General features: G+C 43.2%; 1 protein-coding gene across 1 annotated transcript; it reads left to right on the top strand.

Annotated features, from left to right (window-relative positions):
* The first annotated feature begins 414 nt into the window (after positions 1 to 414).
* On the top strand, positions 415 to 26,704 carry LOC118656063 (NXPE family member 3-like). Its single transcript, XM_036308806.1, has 7 exons — positions 415 to 798; positions 1,428 to 1,536; positions 9,579 to 9,693; positions 17,582 to 18,306; positions 23,339 to 23,412; positions 23,520 to 23,732; positions 25,770 to 26,704. Exons 2-7 carry the CDS (start codon positions 1,493 to 1,495, stop codon positions 26,300 to 26,302), a joined length of 1,704 nt encoding a protein of 567 aa, XP_036164699.1. The 5' UTR covers positions 415 to 798; positions 1,428 to 1,492; the 3' UTR covers positions 26,303 to 26,704.
* The last annotated feature ends 1,031 nt before the right edge of the window (positions 26,705 to 27,735 follow it).

Raw genomic sequence — 27,735 nt, 5'->3', positions numbered from 1 at the left:
TCAAGCCCAAAACCTGGGCATATGCCCTTGACAGGAATCGAACCTGGGACACTTCAGTCCACAGGCCAACGCTCTATCTACTGAGCAAAACCATCTAGGACAGCACCTAATTTTCAATAGTGGTGGTGGTTGCAAGAACCGGCTCCTGGCATAGAAAGGGCATCCTTGGTAGAATGTAAACCACAGCAGGAATTTCTCCTGCTGCTCAGCTGGACATCAGTGGTGCTGGTGGCATAAAGTACAGTTCCTGGAAGCTTAGCATTTGGGCCTGCTTCTCCAGTCTCCCAGTAGTATGTGCGCTACTCAAGGTCCTTTTATTAATACCCCTTACTCATTAATCAGCCAGAATTGGCTTCCATTTCTTGGAAGAACTTGGATTAATCAGAGTCTGTGATTATGTGCCTGGTAATTACAGGTTCATACGTTAGATGCTATCATAGAAGTGAGCTATGGGAATGTACAAGGCAGACACGTAACTCAGCCTTTGTGGTCTAGGGAAGAATCCCACAAAGATACCTGAGTTGAGTTTGAGAAGAAGACCGTGGATTACCTAGGCACAGAGTCGCAGAAGGGCACTCCAAGCGGAGAAACAGTTATGCTCAAAACTACACAATATTCTCAAGTCGGTAGTGGGCTGAGGCAAGAGGTCGGATGGCAGAGTTGAACAAGAAGATCCCTGAGGACTTTATATACCATGCTCAAAGTTGTTCCCTGGACTAGTAGCAGGGCTAGAGCCAGGCCTTTCAGTGTATACTCTGGACAAGGTAGATGCCGGAAATCACCTGGATATGGCTTTAGGTGAGTACTTATTTTGTATTGGCACCCAGCCTTGCCTGAACACTCAGGGAAGAGTCAGCTGCAAGTGACCATAGCCTGTCATGGAACCTGCTGACCTGAAAAGAAACCAGCAGGCCGGACCCCTACCTTGCAGTCTCCTGAGCCTCACTCCCTTCCCTTAGCCCTTGCAACTCTGATCCTACTCAGCCAAACTCCCATTCCCCTCAGGGACCTTGTTATCTCAAGTTCTCCCCAAAACAACTCAACTCCCGTCCCTGTGTCTTCTACCGTGTAGTTAACAGGGAGTTAACAAAGTTGTGTCTTACTTTCCTGGGAAAGAAAACATTTTGTATCCTTTAGCTTTGACCTTGCTGCTAGAAAACTTAAGGCTAAATTTACTGCTCACATGGTAAGTGGGAAGAGGAAGTTATTATTCTTCGTCTGGGGGTTTGGACCAAACTGTTCTACAGTCATTAAGCTCCTCTTGCCTACAGCCTTATTCCCACATTTCTTCTTTGCTGTTGTGTTCTCTGCCTCTAAGTTTATTCTGCTAAGAAGTGTGGTTCTCTCTTTCTTACTGCAGCTGCCCTTTCCCCACATTTGACCTTATTCTGGGCACTTGAGTGGCCACATCATCCATGTGTTTGCAGGTACCATCAGCAGGATGTTACCCTGTGAATTGCTATGAAGAGAAGAATCACGACTTTATAGAGGAATGAGAGAAAGAACAGGAAGTGTTGAGAAGTATCCTGCAATGAGGTAAGAAGGCTTAGATTTCAGAAAGAAAATGAGAGCAAAATAGGATGAAAGGGTGGATGCAGGTTTAGGGAACAGGGCATTTAGTGTAATGATCAAGCAACCAGTATTGATTAAAGTCACAGTCTGGCCCTAGCCGGCTTGGCTCAGTGGATAAAGCGTCGACCTGCAGACTGAAGGGCCACAGGTTTGATTCCAGTCAAGGGCACATCCTGGGTTGCAGGCTTGAACCCTAGTAGGGGACGTGCAGGAGGCAGCCCATCAATGATTCTCATCATTGATATTTCTATCTCTCTTTCCCTCTCTCTTCCTCTCTGAAATCAATAAAAATATCTTTAAAAAAAGAAAGAATATAGTATCCTACCCCTACGTAAAAAACAAAACTTTAAAAATAAAATAAAAATAAAATCACAATCTGGGCAAATTACTGTTTTTAATGTGTGGAATACAATAAGGGCATGAGATATGAGGTCTGGCTTTGAGAAAGAGATGTGTGCAGGGCTTAACAAATAGAATGTTGAGTATGAGTGGTGAGGAAGGTAGGAGACTCAGGCAGTTATAAAAAAGAACAATATTGGATAGGACTTCAAGGAGGAGAAAGTGGTCAACAGTTTAAATACTGCTGAGAACTTAAGAAATATAATGAATAAAGAGACCTCAGAGATGACAATTAGCACAGGAAATCTTGAAGGAGAACTGGGAGTAGATTCATGGCTGAGAGGGGATGAAATGAATCTTTTATTCTGAGAATATTTGGAGTATCTCTAGGATAGGATATTGTATGTCCACCTTCCAAAAGCCAGTAACCAGTGTCCAAATGGGCAGATCCAAGAATCAGGGTTAAGGTATCTTGGATCACAGTGCTGTAGCAATAGGCCCAACACTGGCCCTGTGGTTCTGTAGCCCAAATTCATGCTTTTCCTGAATATTCATTTTCATTCATGTACTGCGCCAAAGGAGAGAGGGAGGTGACAGTGGGCAGTGGCAGGGCCCCAGCCACTATGGTGCCCACTCCCTTTTTGCCTCAATGGACCACTGCCTGATGCAAGGTAATCATCTAGATGGCCCTGAATACATTGTTGGTTGGGGAATCATGTACACTGATTGCCACCCAAATTCCAAAAGTAAGTTCAAGTGTATCTACAGTAGTAACTTATTCACCCATCAGCTGAACAAACTTCCCTGCGGAGGCTTTGCTGGCATCCCTTTGGGATTTGAGTTATGATATAACTCTGCCTGGTGCATCATTTACGATTAGGTTGATTCCTCTTCTTGATCTTCTCTAGCTGAATGTATCTTCTTAGGTCCTAAGGCTGCGTTGGAGAGTATATGGATCCTGTAACCTAGTCCCAGGAGTGAAAAGGATCAACTGAGTGGTAGGATGTCTGGATTTCTAAGGAAGAGTGGCTGGGTTCTTGGGTTTTCCATCAGCCACAAGAAGTAAGTGCTGAAGAGGAAATAAGCTCCCTACTAAATGATAGCGAGGAATAAAAGCGTAGGCAGCAGCTGCTGTATGAAGTCAGAGAGGTGATCACTGTCTCTGCCCTAAGTTAAGTTCTCTTATTATTTGCCTTTGGTTTAAGATGTTGAATAAACATGATGTGGTATTCATGCTGGAAGCAGATGCCTAAGAGTGCAGGATGACTGGGTTTATTAGAGCCGTGTTGGTGACTTTTATTTTTATTATTAAAATATATTTTTTATTGATTTCAAGAGAGAGGGAGAGAGAGATAGAAACATCAATGATGAGAGAGAATCCTTGTCCTGCATGCCCCACACTGGAGATCAAGCTCACAGCCCGGGCATGTGACCTGACCAGGAATCAAACTTTGACTTCCTGGTTCATAGGTCCACACTCAACCAACGCCAGCCAGGTTGTTGGTGGCTTTTAGATTTTAAGGATGTCTGTACAACATTATAGATACAAGAAGGTAAGGGTGAAATTTCTAGGTGCTTAATAGAGGTGAGAAGGGTGAGAAGGTAGGTAGAATTGGAGGCTAAGATCCCACCAACAGTGTTTCAAGAAAAGAAATAGTCCTGCCTGCAATTCCCAGTAGGGGGCATGCAGGAGGCAGCTGATCAATGATTCTCTTCAATCATTGATGTTTCTCTCTCTCCCTCTCCCTTCCTTTCTGAAATCAATAAAAAAAATTTTTTTTGTTTTAAAAGAAGAAATAACATGGAGTGTATCTGGAGTTTGCTAATAGCAGATGGGGGATGGAATCTCTTTCATACATTTATTCCTGCCTTCCATCCTCATTTGGGTGGATCTTAAACATGTCACCAGCCACCAAGTTTGCCCAGGTGACCTGTGTTGCTACTATACTGTATTCCTGCGTTGTTACTGCTTCGCATTTTTATAGTGCCTCATAATTTTTTAAAAAAAATACGTTGTATTGATTTGTAGAGAGAGAGAGGAAGGGAGAGGGAGAAAGATAAAAACATTGATTGGCTGCCTTCTACATGCCCCCTACCGGGGATCAAGCCTGCAACCTGGGCATGTGCCCTGACTGGGAATCGAACCAGCAACCTCTTGGTGCATGGGACAAGACTCAACCAACTGAGCCACACTGGCCAGGGTGGGGGGGGCCTCATAATTTAAATTACACTTGCATATCATATCTTACTCAATCCCTGCACGGATGCTATTGGTGACAATAATAAGGAAAAGTACAATGATACTGGTGACACCACTCATTTGCTATACTGTCCCCTAGCCCAGGGCTCTTTGCAGCTCTACAGTAGAGAACAGGCAGAAGTTAATGCAGAGGGTCAAAAGCAGTTTCAGTTTATCCTCAGCTTGATAGTCCCCCAAACTGGAGCCAGGTTGTCACTGAGTCAAGTGGCATTAGCTCTTTGCCACTCCCAGGATTCATGCTGGACAGTGGAAAGCCTGCTTCTCAAGCTCCAGGCCAGGTTTCCAGGGAATACATACATCTCTCTCTGACTGTAGGCAACCTGAATAAGCCCCTGAGCCTCGGTGCCCCATAAAGTAGTCCCCTGGGCCCTCCTGGGATTTGCTCCTGGGCCACCTGGTCCTTCTTCAATCTTGTTGTACTTAAACAGGTCACCAGCCACCAAAGCACACCTAGGAGTATGCCTGCCTTTGCCCCCACGTAATCTTGCCCTTGCCCTTCTCTGAGGTCCAGCCTCAAAGGAGGAGGAAGATAATTTCTCCATAAAAGTACACTTTTAGTTTGGGAGAGGTTGGGTGTGGTAAACACAGTCCCTTCTTCTCAGTGAGATGTCCACCGAGACCAGATGCTCTTGATTGTACTCCTTTGTCTATTTACATTTTTTGCCATGATCACGTATAAATTAGGACTCGTTTCTTCCAACTTATTTCACATTTCTCATTCATTATACTTTATTTCTCTTTCCCTGCTTTCCAATGAATGAATCAATTTTTTTCTGATGATTTGAACATTTTACATTCTATTTTAGTCTTTTTTTAATTTATTTTTTTATTGTTGGCAGTATTACAGATTTCTCCCACTTTGCCCCCTCCATCCAGCCCCCACCCCAACCCAGGCCTTTGCCACACTATTGTCTGTGTCCATGGGCTGTACACATATGAGTGTATGTTTTTTGGTTAATCTCTTCCCGTCCCTCCAATCTGCTCCCCTCTGAGATCTGTCAATCTGTTCCTTGCATTCTTGCCTCTGGACCTATTTTGTTTGTCAGTTTATTTTGTTGTGTTCCACATATAAGTGGGGTCGTGTGATATTTGTCTTTCTCTGACTGGCTTATTTTGCTTAGCATAATAACATCCAGGTCCATCTATGTAAGAGATCCTTCTTCTTATAGCAGCATAGTATTGCATTATGTAAATGTACTACAGCATTTTTATTCACTAATCTACTTATAGGCACTTGGGCTGTTTCCAGATCTTAGCTATTGTAAATAACACTGCTCTCTCTGAACATAGGGATGCATACATTATTTCTGATTGGTGTTTCAGGGTTCCTAGATGTATTCCCAGAAGTGGAGTCACTGGGTCAAAAGGCATTCCATTTTTAATTTTTTGAGAAAACTCCATACTGTTTCCACAGCGGCTGCACCAGCCTGCATTTCTACCAGCAGTGTAGTAGGGTTCCCTTTTCTCTACATCTTCGCCAGCACTTGCTCTTTGTTGATTTCTTGATGGTAGCCATTCTGGCAGGTGTGAAATGATACCACATTGTCATTTTAATTTGCATCTCTCTGATGATTAGTGACTTCGAGCATTCTTTCATATGTCTATTGGCCATCTGTATATCCTCTTTGGAGAAGTGTCTATTCAGGTTCTTTGCGCAATTTTTGTTGAGTTGTTTGTCTTCATGGTGTTGAGTTGTATACATTCTTTATATATTTTGGAAATTACCTCTTATCAGATGTATCATTGGCAAATATGTTCTCCCATACAGTGGGTCACTTTTCATTTTGTTGATGATTTCTTTTGCTGTGCAGAAGTTTTTTAGTTCAATGTAGTCCCATTTGTTTATTTTTTCCTTTGTTTCTCTTGCCCTAGGTCAGTGATGGTGAATCTTTTGAGCTCGGTGTGTCAGCATTTTGAAAAACCCTAACTTAACTCTGGTGCCGTGTCACATATAGAAATTTTTTGATATTTGCAACCATAGTAAAACAAAGACTTATATTTTTGATATTTATTTTATATATTTAAATGCCATTTAACAAAGAAAAATCAACCAAAAAAATGAGTCCACGTATCACCTCTGACACACGTGTCATAGGTTCGCCAACACTGCCCTAGGTGATATATTGGTGAAAATACTGCTTTGTGAGATGTCTGAGATTTTACTGCCTATGTTTTCTTCTAGGATTTTTATGATTTTTTTCAACTTATATTTGTCTTTTATTCATTTTGAGTTTGTTCTTGTGTATGGTGTAAATTGGTGGTCTAGTTTCTTCCTTCCTTCCTTCCTTCCTTCCTTCCTTCCTTCCGTCCTTGCTTTCCTTCTTTCTTTCTTTCTTTCTTTCTTTCTTTCTTTCTTTCTTTCTTTTTCTTTCTTTCTTTCTTTCTTTCTTTCTTTCTTTCTTTCTTTCTTTCTTTCTTTCTTTCTTTCTTTCTTTCTTCTTCCTTTCTTCTTTTGCATGTATCTGTCCAATTTTCCTAACACCATTTGTTGAAGAGACTGTCTTTACTCAATTGTATGCTCTTGCCTCCTTTGTCAAATATTAATTGACCATAATAGCATGGATTGATTTCTGGGGTCTCTATTCTGTATAATTGATCTATATGCCTGTTCTTGTGCCAGTACTGGGCTGGGGTTTTTTTGGTGTGGGTTGTGTGTGTGTGTGTGTGTGTGTGTGTGTGTGTGTGTGTGTGTGTTTTGTTTGTTTTGTTTTTGTTTTTGTTTATGTTTGTGGTTGTTTTTTTGTTAATCTTTACCCAAGGATATTTTTTCCATTGATTTTTTTTTTAAGAGAGGGGGGTAGAAACAGAGAGAGAAACATTGATGTGAGAGAGGCACATCTATTGGTTCCCTTCACACAGGCCCTGACCCCGACCAGGGATCAAGCCTGCAACCAAGGTATGTGCCCCTGACCAGAATCAAATCCGAGACCCTTCAGTCCATGAGCCAACACTCTAACCACTAAGCTAAACTGGCTAGGGACAAGCTGTTTTGATTACAATGGGTTTGTAGTATATTTTGATATCTGATATTGCAATCCTTCCAACTTTGTTCTTCTTTTTCAAGATTGCTGAGGCTATTCGAGGCCTTTTTGGTTCCATGCAAATTTTTGAAATGTTTGTTCTGTGAAATATGGCATTGGTATTTTAATAGAGTCTATAGATTGCTTTGAGTAGTATGGACATTTTAATGATGTTAATTCTTCCAATCCATGAACACAGTATATGATTCCACTTGTTTGTATCTCCCTCTATTTCTTTTTTCAGTATCCTATAGTTTTTTGAGTACAGGTCTTTTACCTCCTTGGTTAAGTTTATTCCCAGATATCTTATATTTTATTGCAATAGTAAATAAGATAATTTTTTTAGTTTCTCTGAGAGTTCATTATTGCTGTATAAAAACACCATCAATTTCTGGATATAAATTTTGTATCCTACTACCTTGCCAAATTTACTTATTAAATCTAATCATTTTTGGTGGAGTCTGTAGGGTTTTATATGTATAGTATCATGTCATCTGTGAATAATGACAGTTTTACTTCCTCCTTCCCAATTTGGATGCTTTTTATTTTTTCTTCTTGTCTGATTGCTGTGGCTAGGACTTCTAGTGCTATGCTGAATAAGAGTGGTGAAAGTGGAAATCGCTGTCTTGTTCCTGATCTTAAGGGAAATGCTTTTAGTTTTTGTCCATTGAGTATAATGTTGGCTGTAGGTGTGTCATATATGGTTTTAATTATGTTGAGGGATGATCCCTCTATTCCAACTTTGCTGAGAATTTTTTTAAAAATAGGAGCTGGATTTTGTCGAGTGCTTTTTCCATGTCTATTGATAGGATCAAATAATTTTTTTAAATATTTTTTTATTGATTTTTTACAGAGAGGAAGGGAGAGGGATAGAGAGAGAAGCATCAATCAGCCACCTCCTGCATACCCACTACTGGGGATGTGCCTGCAACCAAGGTACATGCCCTTGACCAGAATCGAACCCGGGACTCTTCAGTCCCAAGGCCGACGCTCTATCCAGTGAGCCAAACCAGCCAGGGCTAATTTTTATCCTTCATTTTGTTTATGGTAATATTTGCAAATATTGTACCAACCTTGCATCCCTGGAATAAATCCCACTTGGTCATGGTGTATGATCTTTTTATTTTTGCTGGGTCTGATTTGCTAATATTTTGTTGAGGATTTTAGTATCTATGTTCATCAGGGATATTGGTCTATAATTTTCTTTCTTTATAGAGTATCTGTTTTTGGAATTAGGATAATGGTGGCCTTGTAAAAAGAGCTTGGAAGTCTTCCTTCCTCTTGATTTTTTGGAATACTTTGAGGAGGCTCTAATTTTAGTCTTATGTTGTTACACTTATGTTTACTTACCCCTGTTTTCTTAAGTCTATCAATATCTGTATACTCACTCCTGAACAATACAAATACTATCACATCCCTTAATCTTACCCCATGCACCACCTCCATTATGTTAATATTGTCCAGAAGTTAGTTATGAGTTATATGAATACACATATTTTCCTTCTCTAATCTTTGTTTTTCCTCATTTTTACTGAGATATAATTTATATATAGTCAAATTCACAGACCTTAAGTGTATAATTAATTTGGACAAATGTAAGTATTCATACAATCATCACCCAATTCAAGATAAAGGACATTACAGAACACTATAAATTTTATTTATGCACCCTTCCAGTCAACTCTTTTCACTAGAGCCAACTGCTATTCTGATTTCTATCATCATAGATTAGTTTGTTGCTTCTAGAATTCTTATTAAGAGAATCATGTAATATCTACCTTTTGTGTTTGTTGTTGCATTTATCAGTTGTTTTATTTTACTTTAAATATTTTTATTGATTTTAGAGAGAGGGGAAGGAGAGGGAGAGAGAGACAGAAACATCAATGGGAGAGAAACAAGGCTGCCTTCTTCATGCCCCCCACCCAGGATCCAGCCTGTATGTGCCCTGGGCATGTGACCTGACCGGGAATCAAACCGACGACCTCTCAGTGCCTGGGATAATGTTTAATCAACTGAGCCACACAGGCCAGACACTTGTTTTATTTTATTGCTGAGTGCTATTTATTTTATGAATCTATCAAAACTTGCTTATCTATTTTTCCATTGGTGGATATTTACTTTTTTTTCAATTTGGGAATATTATGAATATGGCAGCTATCAACATTCTCACATAAGATTTTTGTGGACATGACTAGAATTGCTGGATCATAATTGCTCTAAGGGTGTGATGCAACTTCTCCACTGGCTACCTGAACTTCTACAAAAGCCTTCTCATCCATGGATGATTACCAGAGTTGATGTTCTTTGAGTAGGTAAGTGGTAGGAAACTCTTATTTCATCATGTTTATGATGTCATTCCTCCTGGTTTTACACTTTTATCTACCTAGTGTCTTGGTCACATACCAGATGTCTAGCAAACAAGTCCAGGCTTCTACAGACCTATTTATCAAGCAGCTCAAGGGGCACAAGATTGTGGTTGTGGGATCAGTCATTGCAATTTGGGTAAGTACGCCTCTTTCCACTTGTCTCTGTCTATCCATAGAGCATGAACCAGTTACTTTCTGGGCAAAAGAGGCTCTCCATTTCGACATTCCATTTTCCTGTTTCTAATCCATGAACAGAAGTGTCATGGAGGGACTAGTTCATAGAGAGAGAATGAGCACATAGTATCAGGTAGAAGCAGCTGTAAGAGTATCCAAAACACTAGCCCAAAAGAGTTATTGGAGGGGAAAGTAGAAACCTAAGCTATTTATGCTTTCTATATCCCTGAATTGTTATATTTCTGTCCTAATTCTCCTGGCTCTTTCCAGTTCTTAAAACTAAGAAGGCCACTATTACCTCCATACCTTGTCTAAGGATACCCTCTTCCCTCTTCCTACCTGGTGCACATGTAAAAGGTTCCTTTTCCTTTTGCTTCTGCTTTGTAAAAAAAAGTTGAATTCTTTAAAAAAAAAAAAAAAAAGGAGCTTTACCAGAAATAATTAAGGGAAACAAGTAAAAGAAAACTCAAACACATAAATCTATGTGTTTACAAAGGAAAACCATTTGAACAAAGGACAAAATATCCTTTCTTATTTTTAGTCCAACTCAGGTCTGTATCAGAGAACAGGAAACAGGAATTCAGTAGAGAAGTGATATATCAGAATAGAGTTTCTATCTTAAGAGAAAGAGGAAAAGGTTGCCCCAAGATATGACTGACTTCCTGATATGACTATAGACCAATAAGTTTTTGGACTACCCTGTCCTCTTGTAGCCCAGAACCTCTTTACTTTCTACCATAAATCAGACAGTTCATACTAAGGAAATTCAGTTCCTTCATCTACTGTCTTATATATATTGAAATCCAGGCCTAACCTGGTTATGGTCACTAATATTGTGCTCCTTAACAAATGAATTCCTCTCTCTCTCTCTCTCTCTCTCTCTCCCTCTCTTCAAATGTTTTAAATAATAAAAAGTTGTGTCCTCTGATCACTACTGAAATACATTAGAAATCAATAACAAAAAGGTTTCTAGAAAATTCCCAAATATTTAGAAACTAAATAACATACTTCTTAATAACCCAATGGGTCAAAGGAGAACTCTGAAAGGAAATTAGAAAGTATTTTGAATGGAAGGAAAATGAAAACAGGCTTATAAAATTTTGTGAAATACTCAGAGGGAAATTTATGGTATTAAATGTCTTTGTCAGAAAAGAAGTAAGATCTCAAATCAATTAATTCAGTTTCCATCTCAAGAAACTAGAAAAAAGAAGAGCAAATTAAAACCTATGAAATTAGAAGAAAGGAAAAAAATATCCTAGCAGAAATAAATAAAATAAAAAACAGAAAGTCAATATAAAAAATCAATTCATTGTAAGTTGGTTCTATGAGATCAATAAAATTGATTAGCTTCTAGTCAAACTAATCAGGAAAAAATAATAGACACAAATGATCAATAGTAGGAATGCAAAAGGTATTTTCAATACATATTCTACAGATATCCTATATAATAAAAGGCCAGCGACCATAATGACCAGAACAACCACTCAACCAGTCACTATGAGGTGCATTGACCACCTCTTGGTCCCTCCCCTTCGGCCCGTAGGCTCTGATCGCAGAATGGCAAATGGGGAACCACGGGGAAACAGGTGGGTGGCAGCAGCGGCCAGAGTAAAGCAGCCCAGGTCCTGGGTGTCCGGCGGCAGTGGCCGGAGCAAAGCCTGGAGGGAAGCCAATGCCAGCAGCTGGGGGAAGGAAGGCCTACTCTTGCATGAATTTTTGTACATCAAGCCTCTAGTCCTATATGATAAAAGGCTAATATGCAAATCCACCAAACAGCAGAAGGACTGGTTGCTATGACACACACTAACTACCAGGAGGCAGACGCTCAACACAGGAGCTGCCCCCAGCCCACAGGCCCCAGGCCAGCCACGGCAGGAAAGAGTGGGGGACCCCCAATCACCCCACCAGTCACCCCGCAGAGGGAGGCGACCAGTGGTGGTGGGGAGGGGTGGGGCCAGCGAGCAGGCAGCTCCAGGCCAGCCAAGTCGAGTGCCAGCAGGGGCCCCCCCTGATCACCCCACCAGTCACCCCACAGATTGGCCCTGATTGCCAGCCAGGCCTAGGGATCCTACCTGTGCATGAATTTCATGCACCGGCCCTCTAGTGTAATATAAGCAGAGGAGGCCTAAGATGGCTGTAGTGTAGGAGGACACTGAACTTTCCCTCTCCCATAAGCAAAATTTAAGTGGAAGACTCCTGGATGGAGATTTTGGAAAAATGTGTGGTTTTCCCCCCTAATTAAACGGGGAAAATTCACCAAGCACAATTTGCCATTCCCTATGTTCTTGCTGGTACATGAACATGAGCACTGGAGGTACAACCATCTTGCACTATGGGCAACAAGTAACATGATAAAGATAGTAGATAGTCTGGATTCTGAATGATGTTGTTGAGCCACTAACCATCCCTTGATGTCCTACTCCTGGACCTGGTGTTATGTGAGAAAAATAAGACCATCATTCTTAAGCCATTATGTGTTGGGTTTTCTGTAATTGGCAGCTAAACCATTCCTAACTTACATAACTAAATTAGTTGAGCTTTTTTTTTTTCTGACATTTATTTTCTTTTTAAAGTTTCCCTTCTATAAATTGCCTTTTTAGGCCATCTGGCATAGCTTAGTGGTTAAGCATTGACCTATGAACCAGGAGATCGCGGTTTGATTCCTGGTCAGGGCACATGCCTAGATTTCTGGTTTTATCCCCAGTAGGGGGTGTGTAGGATGCAGCTGGTCAATGATTCTCTCATTATTGATGTTTCTATCTCTCTCTCTCTCTCCCTTTCTCTCTGAAATTAACAATTATATATACACTGAGTGGCCAGATTACTATGACTGGCCAGATTATTATGACCAACCCATCAATACAATGAAGTGAATTAGTTATGCAAATAATAATAATAATAATAAAACCTTGAGAGTATTTGCTTAGGAAGTTTTCAATATTCAGTATTTTTGGAAGTGTCAATGAAGTACTGATGGGGTGGTCATAATAATCTGGCCAGTCATAATAATCTGGCCACTCAGTGTAGTATAGATTGCCTGTTTATATACTTTGCCCATTTTTGTATTGAATTATTTATCTTTTTCATGTTGATTTGTGTTCATTCCTCCTGTTTTCTGGGTTTAATCCTTTGTCTATTATATATGTTGCAAATACCATATTTTGTCAATTCTAAGATGTTTATTTTTTCATACTTGAACATTTCTGAAATTGAGATGTGTCTTATAAATTATGGTATCTCATATTGCAGTCAACTGGGGGCAGAGTTGGCTTTGCAATAGTCATAACCTGAGGTATATTTGCCAGGAAGCCAAGTTTCAGAGTCCTTCATTTATATAGATCTCTTCCAAGACCTTGGGAAGGATGCTAACACTGTCATGTGTTTTTGTAAAATTTACATAGTAAAATATTTTAATCTCAACGTGGTAAGGTCAGTATCTTTCTATTACAGCTTCCTTCATGTCAGGTGATGTTGGAGTGGTCAGAGGCTCTCTTTTTCTTTTCTTTTTTTTTCTTTTTTTTTTTTTTTTAGAGCCCACTAAAGTAAGTTTGAATTGAGGAACATTTAGTTTTTATGTAATGTGATTTTCCGTCATTCCTGCGTATAGTTAAGTTATAGCTAAATGTCTTGGAATAGGAATGGCTTCCAAGAACACTCCTATCCCACACTGTGCCAGCTCAGCATCATGACACAAAGAAAGAGCCAGAGATCCTATCATGATATTAGTGTTTCCTGTGACACTCAGCACCAGGATTATGTGGGGAGTGGAAGACAAACAAGGTTTGAAATGGCCTTTCCTTTCTTATTGCAAGATGTTTGATGCATCTCCAGGCACCGAATCCACATCCCAGGTGGAAATAAAATAGGGCAGCAAGCTGGTCCCTTTTATTAGGTGAGTGGAAGCTGTCTCTGATACCTCTCTTCAGATCTCTCCTCATATCTTACTAACCAGAGCTGGGAAACTCTAGAGAAAATTGAAAAAAAATGTGGAATGTGAACGTTATTATTGGCTTGGACCAATAATAATGTATTGCATGATGATAATGTATCACATGTAGCTTTATTCTACCCCAAATAAAAATGGGATATTGGCTAGGCAACCAACAGTGTCAGTCAGAAACACTCTCCCCAAATCTAGACAGTTGGAAACCTGCCTTTAGGAGAGCTGGATCTGCACAAAAGACACACATATGCAGAATCAGTGTCTCACATATGCAGGTCCTGAGAGTTCAGAAATGGGGGAAGAGAGAAAAGAAGCAAGAAGGGCCTCCATGTCAATAGGACTCATATTATCCCCACACAAAACTCACACCCACTTGCTTTAGAAAATGATGGTAAATTCCCCCTCTTCTGAGCAGCAAACCAGAAAACAAAGTTCCTAGAGCCCTGTACGTAATATAATCCAACCTCTGGTTTTGCCGAAGACCAAAGCTGAGCTTCAGAGGTATCTGAAGATAAGTCAATAGGCAAAGAAGAGAAAAGTTTCTTGGTTTTAGCTCCACCAGACTACTAGTTGCTCTGCATAGAACAACTTATGAGCTTAAATTTTATTGGGAAACTTCTCCCACTGGGAGTGATGGATGGTGTCCTGCGCGTACAACAGCAGCAGGGGACATTCACCTCTGCATGTTGCTTCCTCTTGCAGAGGAAGCGGTGTGGGCTATTGCTTTCCTTTCAAGAAATGTGAAAATCTGCAATAACCAATTTAAAAAGCATGTGAAAATGTGCAGTAACAAGACCCTCAGCATCAGCTCTTACTTGAAGGGTCCATCTTCCCCCTATCATGTATGTTTAAAACTTCTTAATTTCCTGTTCCCCACTAAGTTCCATGGTCCTGATATCCAATTGCTGCATACACTGTGGGTTCTGCAAGTGGCACGATGGAACAAAATCCATCACCATATCTTTGTCTTCTGTGGTCTGTGCAAAGGCTATGGCCACTGCCTCTTGCATGGAAATCGCTTTGTCCCATGAAACATGTCTCCAGGGAGGTAGTTTCTGTCTCAGCCCATGTTGGTTTCATCTTCAGCAGATTCCTGAACTACATCTGGTGGCTCTGAAGCTTTTGCCTCATTCTAGAAATATTCTCCTATTCTTCCCTACTAACCCAAACCTGTGCCCAGTAAGGAAAAGGGGGAAGACTGTATGTCCAGACTCCACTACAGGCAAGAGTGGTCAATGAAACATAAACAAAAGTTGTAGTATGGGACTTTTAAAGCTATTTTGGTGCTATATCATTCCTCCTTCCTGCTGATCCCAAAGTAAACATGATGGCTGGCGCTCCAGCAGCCTTCTTGGGACCAGGAGAGAACTGTCAAGAGATCACAAAGACCTTGCCCTTACATCCTTAAGACACTGAACTAAGGCCACCAATTGTCTATTTCCAGACAGTTATTTTGAGAAAAATAAACCTTCCTTTGTTTATGCCACTGAAGGTAGTGTCTGTTACTACCAGCCCAAAGCAATTCCTACCTAACACATTTGCCTTTCTCCTATTTTTGCATTTTTCAGTATTTGAGTAACCTGTGTTACTCAATATCGGCAAAAATATTTCAGTGTCACATCATTCTTTGTAGAAGAGGGTTTGTTTCTGGCATGATATTTCTCTCCATTGTTCGCTAGTCACTTCAGAAGGTTTCAACTATGCTTTTAATATTTTAACATGCTTTTTAAATTAGTCCATTTTCCTGTCCTTCATATGGCCTTTATATGTCACCTTTTTCTTTGCATTCCCCCCCCTTTTTTTTTAACCAACTCTTATCTACCCCTGGAGAGATGAGCCCCCTCAACCTGACCTAGGGTGGAGGTGATATACTTTGGAATACAACACAAACAAACCCCTATGCTCTCTTGTCTTGGTAATCTAACTCTAGTTTTAGGAACAGATCGTTAGATCAAAGTCAATAGCAGATGCCCAGTTTTTGCTTGTTGAAGCCCAAGCAGTTAAAATATAGCTTCAAGACAGTTGCTATAAACCACGATGTGCCTGCAGGGACCAGAAGCCGGTGCTTACTAAAGAACATGCAACCAGTTTAGGGAGGACCTAGTTGGAGTATAAACTTGAAATAATTTTAATTCTTCCCATTGTTGCCATCAACTGTCTGTTAAATGCTATCCTTCCCTTGAGCTCCCTTAACCACATCTCAGTCTAATTCCATACATTTTAAGTCAATTTCAATTCTTATATCAGTCGAGTTTGTTTGTCTAAGACTCAGTGCTATTCATTTGCAACTTCGACCTTATGTCCTATTTAAAGCTCCTTCCCTTCTCCTTCCTCCCCTCTTGCCAAGTTCAGCTAAGGCGCCCGCTGATTTGAGTTGGAGAGAGAGGCATGCTCTGCTCACACATACCTTTCTCATTCTTCTTCCCTCTATTCTCCCTTCGATATTGGGAAGAAAAACCAAGAAACTGAAAGTAAACAGGTTCCTTCCTATCACCAACCTGCGTGAAGCGGACATTGCTTCTTGATCACAGTTGCTGACCATCTCATTGGCTATTGGCTTGAAGAAGGGGTGGTGGCTCCAATAGGTCCTGTGGATAAAGGGCTTAATCCCAAGCCACTCCCAGAGTCATCAGTGGTCTCTTGTGGTTCTCCATCATATCATGTCTCATTCCCCAATTGCATATGTCTTTTGACCGCATGGTACATTGGTCTCTGGTCAGACAGTGGCCACCCCAGTTCTCGGTCACAAACTGCACCAGCAACTCCTGTGATATGACACAGAAAAATTCAAATTCCAGGGACTTAATTAAGGGCCTCTAGGATAGGTCTCAATACTTTGCATGAAGGAAATTTCTCCTTCTGCCCCTTCCCTTCTGTACCAGTTCTCCCTTCCTGATGTACTTCCAAAGTATTTTTTTTCCTGCTTATGTTGATTTTATCCAGGAGAAATGTAAGGAGAGGTGTTTGGGCATCCCTAGTGCCCTGACCCGTGTGAGACCTGCTAATATCAAATGGCCAGGAGTGTGTTTATATAACTTAATGTCTATGCTGTGAGGAAACTCTGAGAAAGAGGGTCAAGATCCTTGATGCTAAGGTGTAGTCAGAAAATAAATCAGACGCAGGGTAGATAAATGCTAGAGACCACCAAATGCTGATGGGCCTTCTAACTGGATTAACTTCCTTCCCTGGGAGGAATTGCTAGGCACTTGTACTATGATTTTGAGCCGTATGGGTGTTTCCTGTGAAGCAAGGCCAACTTAGGTTTGTGCTTACCTGGGACTTGGATTTTTGTTGGGGGCTGAAGAGAACTGGAGCCCCAGCCTACTCCCTCCCCCAAACCCCATTTGTTCTGCACATGGCTCACCTTTGTGCCTCAGGACCCTTCATATCCACTCCATCAACTGTTCCTCCTTCTAAGTCCAGGTTGGACATGCCTAGTAGAGACAGGGGTTGTGGAAAGAGAAATAGAAGGGGGAGGTGGATTTACTCTGGTTTTGGAGTCCAGAGAGAAGATGGACTTGTAAGGAGTGGGGAGGGCTAGAAATGAGGGGTGGGGGTGGGTCCAAGCCTGGACCCCCTCTGGTGGCAGTGGAATGTGTGTCAGAGGTAAGCAGGTGGTCAGCAGAAGCCAGTAGGGACCAGCAGACAGAGATGTTATTTATTCTCTGGGATTTAGCAAAACTCACAGAAATATGGTTTTAAACATGAGATGGTATTTACAGATGTGTGTGGTGGTGGCTCAGACAACAGCTTTGGGTCAGAAGCAGCAAAAAGAAAGGCAGATAGGATCCCTGTCTGAGACCCACCAAGCAGAGGAGGACTAAGTTTGGTGAATTGAAAACTTCTTTACAGAAAAAAATATGAAGAGGCAAAAATCACTGACTGGTTCCTCTTTTTCTCCCCACAGATCTTGTATACCAGGGTTTCCTGGCCTGATAGTGCTGTCCCTCTGTCCCCAAGGCCTCGCCCTGCCCGCAAATCCTCTGGCTCTCTCCCCCCGAAGCTCTCAGACTTAACCCACCTTCTGCACTGGCCTCTGACTCCAGGAGATGGGGGGGACTTTTTGACCTCCACCAGCCCTGAGACCTCCACCTACCACCTGAAGGGTCCTGCACAGGCCAGCTATGCCCTGGGAGGCTACTTGGAGGCCATCCTTATTGCCAGAGACCATAGGGGCAAGCCCAAGACCCACGGTGGGGATCTGTTTAGGACAAAGCTGTTGGGTCCTGACTTGAAGGCAGGGGTCCCTGGGGATGTCCAGGATCTGGAGAACGGCACATACCTGCTGTCCTTCCCCCTTTTCTGGTCTGGGCAGGCCCAGGTGCAAGTTCGGCTAATCCACTCCAGTGAGGCAGTTGGGGTTCTTCGAAGAATCTGGAGGGACCAATGGGCCACAGTCGATTTCATGGGCTATTTTCGGGGACCCACAGGATATGAAGAAACTGTGACTTGCAATATTAACCCCCTGTTAACTGGAGAGGAAGAGTCTGCCTGTCACTATAGGGATGAAGATTCGGGGGAGCTCTGGTTCTGCGCTCGACCACCCACCCTGCCCTGCGACTCACTGGTGGGACATTCAAGTGGACGTTACTGGAATGTGACCACACCACAAGAGGAGGCCCTGCTGCTGAGGTAAGAAACCCAGCATTCTTGGAAACTGCCCCAACTCCTAAATCCTTGTCCCTACGAGTCTTCTGCCTGAGTCCCTGCCCTTATCATTCTCTATTCACTCCTACTATGTACACCTCCTGAGCACCTATTATATGCCCATGCCAAGTGCTGACTACTTATGCATAATCATCAGCTTCCCTGCCTTCTACACATTTTCAATGAAGAGATGCATGCCTTTTTAAAACATGAAGTGTAATAGGTGCTTAACTGTATGCACTGCGTGGTTTGAAGACATGGAGAAAGGGCACCCCATCTGGTCTATGACGGTAAGGGCAGGTGACAATTTAGCTGAAACTTAAGGAGGAACCACAGACCCCTGGCAAAGGAGAAGTGTCCTAATCCCCTCCCCCCTTCTGATGGCCCCTGCAAGGAGAGATGTAGATTTAGAAGTCACCGGCATGTATGGTCAGAGAGTAGAGAGGATGGATATGATTTCACTGAGTGAGACAGAAACAGAGGCTGCAGCCTGTAAGCCAAGCAAAAGAGGCTGAGAATTGTCCTCAGTCTCAGGGAGCAAGCCTCCTGGGTGGACAGAGAATGGGATTGAGGGAGAGGAGACCATGAAAAGAGACTTGCTCACAGTGAGTCCTTCTGGCCTTGAGATCAGAGGCAGGTGCTGGAGAGACCCCAGGGATGAGGGAAGCATTTTTTAAAATGGAACACCTAGGCGTCTGGTCTCCAGTAGAGAGACAGTAGGGGAAGGAAGCAAAAACAGGGTCCCAGAAGATGGCTGGGGGTGGGGGTGGGATGAGGAAGAGAAGAAGTGGCGGGACACCCCCTCTGAGAGGAAAAAAGAGAAGAGGCTAGAGCCAGAGGCAGAGATGTTTTAGGTGGGAGGACTGACAGGTGAGGTGTCTGGTGCTCTGTGACCCCAAAAAGCATGGAAGTTATCACTGCTGCTAGGAGGATAAAGCACCAAGGCAAGCTGAGCTGGAGACACCCGAGGTGCCAGCTCCACCAGACACCCATCTCTGGAGGCTCTCAGCCACTCTTCTTGTCTGGCGAATTCCCACTAACATTTACCTCCTGACATAAAAATTTAGCACCAGGACCAATTTTCATGCTCCCTTTGGTCAGAAAGGGAGAACCACCTATCTCATTTGCATTAGTCAACTGGAAATAAATCTAAGATTCAATACTGACATCCTAGTCTCAGGATGTTGCTTGGAGGAAAACCCAAGAGTCTCCAGAGTGAGACTGTGAGGTTTGAATCCCTTCTCCAACTGTCACTGTTTGCCAGCTTGTATTCATGTGACCTCTAGCAAGTTACTTATCCTTTCTGTACCTCTGTTCTCTAATTTGTAAAGGGGATAATAATAATACCACTGTCATAGACTTGTGGAAGAAACTAATAAATTAATGTGTGTAAAGGGCTTAGAACTTTTATCATCTGATTTCAGATGTTTGCTTCTCTTGAGTCTTATCCCACCCCCAACTCTGTGCTAGATACCATCCAAAGTCCTGGAGGTGCTGGGGAGAGGAGAACAGGGCAGGATGGCCTCATCCTGCAGGAGCTGACAGTGTACTGATGGAATACAGGCATTAAACAGATAATCACACATGCGACAAATGTGCAGTGGGCATGAATTTGCAACCCAAGCTCAAGTGTTTTCTTTACATCAACTTTAGTCGAATCTTGAGGACCGCTGCAACAGGGCTGGTGAGGAGTGTTCTCCTTGTCTAGGGCTCTGCCAAGGAACTGACACTTGATCATGGGGGATCTTTCCTTCTTTAGTCAACTGCCCACACTGGTCACTTCAAAGTGTCCATTGTCCAAGCCTGTGTGGTCTTGAGCTCTGCTAGGACAGGCATCTCCAACTGGGTCCAGAGCCCCTGGAATAATCCCACACCTGCTTCCTGAAATTTTATACCTCTATGGGCCACCAGGGCCCTAACACTCTTAGGATAGGCCATGCTTGCACATCTTTTCAAAATTCCAGGAATATTTTCTTGCACTCCTCCTCCTCCTCTCTGAAAGTAAATTCCCTCTCCTCTATGACACAACCTCTTCAATCAGTCTATCCCTTCTTTTAGCAAATGCTTACTGCACACCCGTTATGAGTATGGCTCTGCAGTAGACACTTGGAAAGCAGCAGTGAACAAACAGACAAGGACCCTGCCCTGGTAAAGCTTACATATGACTGAAGAAAGAGATGATAAACAATAAACATAACAATAAGTACATTACATAGGATGTTAGAAGAAGATCCGTACTATGGGAAATTTTAAATATGGAGGAGGTGAGGATTAGGAGTATGTCCAGGGCAGGTTGCAATGTTAAATAGGGGGATCAGGGTAGACCTCGTTAAGAAGATGACATCTGCCCTGGCCGGTGTTGCTCAGAGGATAGAGTGTCGGCTCGGACACTAAAGGGTCTCGGGTTCGATTCCAGGTCAAGGGCATGTACCTAGGATGTACCTGGGTTGCAAGTTCCATCCCTAGCCCTGGATGGGGCACATGTGGGAAGCAACCAATCAATATATTTCTCTCACATCAATGTTTCTCTCTCTCCCCCCCCCCTTTCTCCCTCTCTTCACTCTCTCTAAATATTAATGAAAAAAAAAGGGGAGACTGGGGGAAGGTCAATGGGGGGGGGGAGAAGATATATGTACTACTATGTGTAATATTTTAAACAATAAAAATTTATATATAAATAAAAATTAATGAAAAAATATCCTCAGGTGAGGATTACAAAAAAAAAAAAAAGGAAAGAAAAAAAGAAGAAGAAGACACCTGAGCAAAGACTCAAGGGGGATGAGAGAGTTGGCCAAGGATATACCTGGAAGAAGAGGGTTCCAGGCAGAGAGTGTGCAGCAGTATGACTAGTAGTGTCTGAGGAACATTAAGGAAGACAGACAGGTAGATGGAGTAAAGAATAGGGAGGTGGACCCAGCTGGCGTGACTCAGTGGTTGAGCATTGACCTATAAACCAAGAGGGCACAGTTTGATTCCCAGTCATGTGCAACCCTGCACATGCCAGGGTTGCAGGCTCGATCCCTATTGTGGGCATTCAGGAAACAGCCAATCAGTGATTCTCTCTCATCACTGATGTTTCTGTCTCTCTCTCCCTCTCCCTTCCTCTCTGAAATCAATAAAAATACATTAAAAACAAAAAAGAATAGGGAGGTGGTGGGTGAAAAGACCAGCGAGATTACGGGAAGGACGTGGCATAATTAAGGAAGGGCTCTCTAAATATGTTAGGTTTTGCTGTATAAGATAAAAGGGATCACTGCAGGAGTTTGAGCAGAAGATGGACTTGATGTGATTTACATTTTTAAAGCGTGTCTTGGCCCACCGTGTTGAGAATGGATTACAGAAGGTTAAGGGAGAAGCAGGGAGAACGAAAAATAGGAGGCCTTGACCTCAGGTTGCAGTGGTGGTGTCAAAGGGATTCACTTCTAGATATATTCTGAAGCAGCACCCATAGGATTTCCTGAGAGATACGACATGGGATGTACTAAAAAGTGAGAACTCTCAGATGGCACAGGGTTTGGGGCCTGCTCACCTGGAATGACAGAGTTGCCATCTGCTGAAGTGGGGAAAACTCTGGGTGAGGCAGGTGGTCACATGTGTCAGACATCAGGTGGAGTCATTGGACAGATGGGCAGATACACAAATCTGGACTTGACAGAGAAACTGGGCTGGAGATCTAAATGTGAAAGTTAAAGTCAGGAAGTGGAGTGGGACCACCAAGGGAGGGAATGTGACTGCAATAGAGGAGTGAGGTTGAGGAGAAGGGGGCTAGCAAAAGGGGCTACCAGGAGAGGGAGGTGTCCTGATAACCAAGAGGAAAACAAGCCTCAAGGAGGAGGGAGCTACTGCTGGGCTGACAAAGGTCAGGAATGACAAGGGCTGAGAACTGATAATGAATTTTGCCATTTCTGAGAGTGAGTGTGAGAGGGAAAGCCCAACTGGAGTGAGTTCAGTGAGACCAACAGGAGAGTTAAGACTTCTTGTCAAATGCCCCAATCACCTTCTCCTATAAGTCATGTTTTTAGAGTTCTATATTTTGTGATGCTTTGACATTTGGGGCCTTGTACGACTGCCCCTCCAGGATTAGCTGACTCCTAGAGATATCAAACAACTTGTCTTGAGCACACCTTTGATACGCAACCCACCCCTCCTGAGTCCACACCACCACTCCTCTTCCTTTTATCAGGCTCTGGCAGCCAGACACCATCTCCCTGCCTGAAGTCCCTCAGGACCAAGTACCAGACAACTAGAGATTACCCCTATAGCCCAGAGCCCACTGAAATTACTCAAACTATTCACTCCTAAACCTACTCAGCTGTTAACCTTTCCTCACCCATTCCTTCCTGCAAAAAACACAATAAAGACTTTTGCCCACATTTTCTCCTGCTCCTTATGCCTCTTGACCAACCCTGGTGCTTCCCCCATGTGGCCCTGCATGGAGCATCATGTCCTCGCGTCTCAGGACTGTACCACTATTTTTTCCATGGCGATCATCTCCTGATCTATTGACCTTACCATATCTAAATAAAACCAAAATACTAGGTACATTTTTTAAAATATTTTTTTATTGATTTCAGAGAGGAAGGGAGAAAGAGAAATGTCAATGATGAGAGAGAATCATTGATCGGCTGCCTCCTGCATGCTCCCTACTAGGGATAGAGCCAGGACTTGGGCATGTGCCCTGACTGGGAATAAAACCATGATCTCCTGGTTCATAGGTCGATGCTCAATCACTGAGTCACACCAGACTCCTAGGTACATTTTAAAACATCTGCTTTCCACACTGATGAAATCCTGAGGCCAGGAAAGTCAAAAAGCCTGGATCCCTGAACTCTAGTTTCTAGCCCCTCTCTAGTCCTAGAGCCCTCACTGTCTCCCAAAAGCCCTGACTCTGGACAGATGCCCTTGACTCTGAGAACTTCCTTTTCCCCAAGAACCTCCATTTCACCTTAGCCCAAGATTCCTTCCTATAACACATTTCCATTAAGGATTCCTTTCTTGCCAATTGGTTTCTCTTCAGGAATGTGACAGACAAGGTCCTCCCTCAGGGTATTTCTCCAATCTGGGTGGCCAAGGAGAGCGATAGGAGCCTGGGTAAGTAGCACTGGGGCCTACAGAAAAGGCAGCACTTACCCCGTGCCTGTAGCTTTAGTTTTCTTCTGTGCCCACTGATTGTTTTGCTTACAAACAACTGCTTCCAGTGCTGTCCCCCAAACAACTGTGCCATCCTGGGATCCTGGGCCCAAAGCCCTCTGGCTTCTTCCACCGAGGAGTGTGGCACTCTCTTTCCTGCTCTGGCCGCTCCTTCTCCACCGTTGACAGCATCCTGGGCTGCCTGGCTGGTCACGTCGTCCACATGATGGGGGACTCCACGCTGCGGCAGTGGTGGGAGTATCTGCGTGACACTGTGCCTTGTGAGTGGCCGTGAGGGGAGAGGGCACAACTCCTAAGAGAAAAAGAGCAGAACCAGGGCTTTGAGAAGGCATAAAGCATCTACCTGGATTCAGGAGAGTGATATAAAAGGACAGGACGCCTGATTCCCTTAAGGAAGGGATGGGAAACAATGCCCAGATTATGCATAATCTCAATAATTAATCAGAAGCTCTAACAGGAGAGTAGATATGTTTGATGAGCCATGAATAGATAGCCTTGGCCGGAACTAATTAGTTGCTTGGGGGATCCTGGAGGAATAGAGTTGGAATTGAAGAAAATAATTGTAGAGAAACCAGGGGTTTTGTCTTGTGACATTTGGGAGACACCAACTGTTTTTAAGCAGTTTTTGGTTTGTTGGATAGACTGGGTTGAAAAAGAAAGATCAAAGACAAGTCATAAGACAATTGCATGGTCAACATGTGAGGTGAAGAGAGGCTAAATTGGAACAAGAAACAGAGTAACAGCAGTAAAGGAAGTAATATGCTGGAAAAACTCACAGTCTTGTTAACTGATTGGCTCTGCAATGAAGGGAGGTGGTCAGATCACTATGGATAACCATAAAATGAACTCAGAATAAAAGTCACTGGCATGCTTACTAGATACGGGAGCAAGAGACAGGAGTGAGAGAAGATGACATATTTATTTTATACCTTTTCATATTGGATTAAAAAGTGGGGGGAGGGGTTTCTGTGGAGCATGTGGATGAGGCATTTGAAGACATGGGATTGGAAGTGCATTTAGATGTCTGAGCTTCAGACAGACTTTGGTATTTATTCCTCTGAAGATAGATGTTCAAGGAGGTGAGAGTGTCACACGGGGTCTCTGCCTTTCAGGCACAAACTCCATAATATAACATAACAGGAATTAAGGGATAAGCTTTATTGGAGAAAGGGGCAACCTGAGAGTCAAGGAGAGGAAGAGCATCAGCTCCCAGCCCCGTCCCCCACTTGTCCTCCCACCATCCTACAGAGAGGTGCGTGGGGCCCACAGGGTGGGTCTATGTGCTCTAGTGGAGGAGACCCCCCCACACACACACACACACACACAAACCATAGTTCTTCCTTCTTACCTACAAACTTCTTGGCACAAGATACATGTGGGCTGCCATTTGCTCACAGAAGTTAGAAAACACCTGCTGCCTCCCCCTGGAGACCTTGAGGCCTGTGGGACATTGACTCCTGCTTGAAGGGTTGAAGCTCCCACCGCCCTGGAGGGTGAGCCTGGATGCAGCCCCTCCCTTTAGGAAAAAAGGGAGCTCTAACTCGAAACTAATTCGATGTCTCATCAACGTTGAGTGACTTCCCAGGATCATTTTGGGACAATTCTGCTCATGGCCGGGTGGAGTGGGTGAGTTCTCTAGCCAAAAGCTGTTTTTAAAGATGAATGGAAGCTTATGACAGAGGCTGGGAAAACCAGAGACTGTGCTAGTTGATCTGGCACCTTTCTGTGGACTAGAGAAAGGTGCCCCTCTGTGCCCACACAGCCATGGAGCACACGGTGGGGCGAGCAGGTAGAGACTTCGTGCAAAGAAAGTAAGGGCCTTTTCCTGTAGGTGTGTATAGCTCTCTGCCAGGGCACATGACAAAGCAGACAGACTGTATCTCAGGAGTCTCAGGCCCCCTAGGCTGGCCGCCATTCTGCAAAGACATAAGCTGGGCAACCCTGAAACTCTAGCCTGACTCAAGCCTTTATACAGGGGTGGAACCAGTGAATGAATCTGAGTTGAAGTGTTAGATCTGCAAGGAGACTGTAGAGAGTGACAACACACTGCTAAGAAAGGGAAGGGATTCCAAAGGAAAATCAATAAGACAAAATGCTCAAGGAGCCAGGGAGATGAAGGACTGAGAACTGGGTCTTCAGACTTGGTAACTAAGTGGTCACTGACAATATTATAGATTAAGGAGAGCAAAATCAATGGTTGGGCCATAGAATGATAGAGGAAAATGGTGCTAGATTTTTAAACCAGGAAATACAGTCCTATATTAACCCCTAAGCCTTTTCTCTTGTCCTCCGTACAGCCCTGAAGCCGGTGGATCTGCACGTCACATATCAGACAGGGCCCCTGATGGCCGTAGAGACCACTCGGAACATAGTGCTGCACTGGCGGGCCCACGGCTGGCCCCTGCGCTCCCTCCGCACACCAGTGGCCTCCCTGCACTCTGTGGTCCAGGAGCTGGGAGGCCTGGCTGGGGGCCCCCACACCGTGGTGGTGCTGGGGCTGGGCGCACACTTCACCACCTTCCCTCCATCCGTCTTTGTGCAGCGACTGGCAGGGATCCGGGCAGCTGTGGCTGCGCTGCTGGCCCGGGAGCCCCGCACTCTGGTGGTCATCAAACTGGCCAACACTGGCTACAAGTCCGTGTATGGCAGTGACTGGTTCACCCTCCAGGTGAACCGGCTCCTCCGAGCTGCCTTTGCTGACCTCCGTGTGGCCTTTGTGGATGCCTGGGAAATGACCTCCAGCCTGGCCCTGCCTGACAGCATCCACCCAGTGCGGCTCATTGTCCAAAACGAGGTGGACTCCCTCCTCTCCTTCATCTGCCCCACCTGAATGCTTCTGCCTTGGGCTGTGTGGACAGAGAAGCTAGTGTGATGATTAAGCCTGCAAGCTCTGCCTCTCAGCCCGTTATTCCCCTTGTCTGACCTTTCTAATGCACTGAATCCATGTCATAATTCACACAATTGTGGATTTTTCAACTTGTTATTTAGACCATTTCTTTTACATGTTTGAAGTCCATGTTATTATGCATTACCAGGAAATCTGAGACAAAACAGCCAGCATCAAGGCATCACTTGTAAAATCACTGGTTTTTTAAAGATAAAGAAATAATCCTTTAAGCATTTAAGCAAAAAAGGCTTAAGTCACTTACAAGAGGAAAACTTAGATTGACTTAAATCAGTGGTTCTCAACCTTGGCTGCACATTAGAATCACCTGGGAATCTTTTTTTAAAATCCTGATTTCTGGGCCTCATCCTCCAGAAATTCTGTTTCTTTGTTATGGTGTGGGGCCACAACATGAGTAACAAAGAAACAGAATTTCCGGTTGATGAGGCCCAGAAATCAGGATTTTAAAAAGATTCCCAGGTGATTCCAATGTGCAGCCAAGGTTCAAAACCACTGACTCAAATTAATCAAAAACAACATTAAGCCCTAACTGGTGTGGCTCAGTGGATAGAGCATTGGCCCAAGAAGTGAAGGGTCCCGGGTTTGATTCCGGTCAAGAACATATGCCTGGGTTGGTGGGCTCAATCCTCAGTAGAGGGCATGCAGGAGGCAGCTAACCAATGATTCTCTCTCATCATTGATGTTTCTCTCTCTCTCTCCCTCTCCCTTCTTCTCTGAAATCATTAAAAAAATATTTACAAAAACAAAACACACCAAAAAACAAACAACAACAAAAACATTCAACACTAGAAGCCAGTGGAACAATGCTTGCAAAGCTGACAAACTAAAAAACTTAAGAATTTTGCACTTAGCTAAAGTATTATTCAGCTACAAAGGCAACAGACAAACATTTCAAATATGTAATAACTCAGGAAATATAGTTGATGTCCTAAAAGAATAACAAAAGTCAAACTTCAGTCAAACAAAATATTACTGATATGGCCTAGCAATTTCACTTCTGGGTATTTATCCAAAGGAAAGGAAAACACTAAGTTAAAAAGATATCTGGGCCCACAATGTTCATTGCAGCATTATTTACAATAGCCAAGACATAGAAACAAGCTAAGTGTCCATCAATGGGTTAATAGATAAAGAAAATATGGCATGTATAGGCAATAGAATAGTATTCAGCCATAGAAAAAGAGAAATATTGCCATTTGCGACAACCTAGATGGACTTTGAAGATGTTATGCAGGTGAAGTAAGTTAGACAGAGGAAGGCAATTACCATATGATCTCACCTATACCTTAAATCTGAAAAAAACAAGACAAAAATTAGATCACTGATACAGGTTATCAGAGGTGAGGGAGGGGCATGAG

This window comes from Myotis myotis, unplaced genomic scaffold (genome assembly GCF_014108235.1).
Source record: "Myotis myotis isolate mMyoMyo1 unplaced genomic scaffold, mMyoMyo1.p scaffold_m19_p_5, whole genome shotgun sequence".
Classification (NCBI taxonomy): domain Eukaryota; kingdom Metazoa; phylum Chordata; class Mammalia; order Chiroptera; family Vespertilionidae; genus Myotis; species Myotis myotis.
This window is presented reverse-complemented; position numbering and strand designations above follow the sequence as displayed.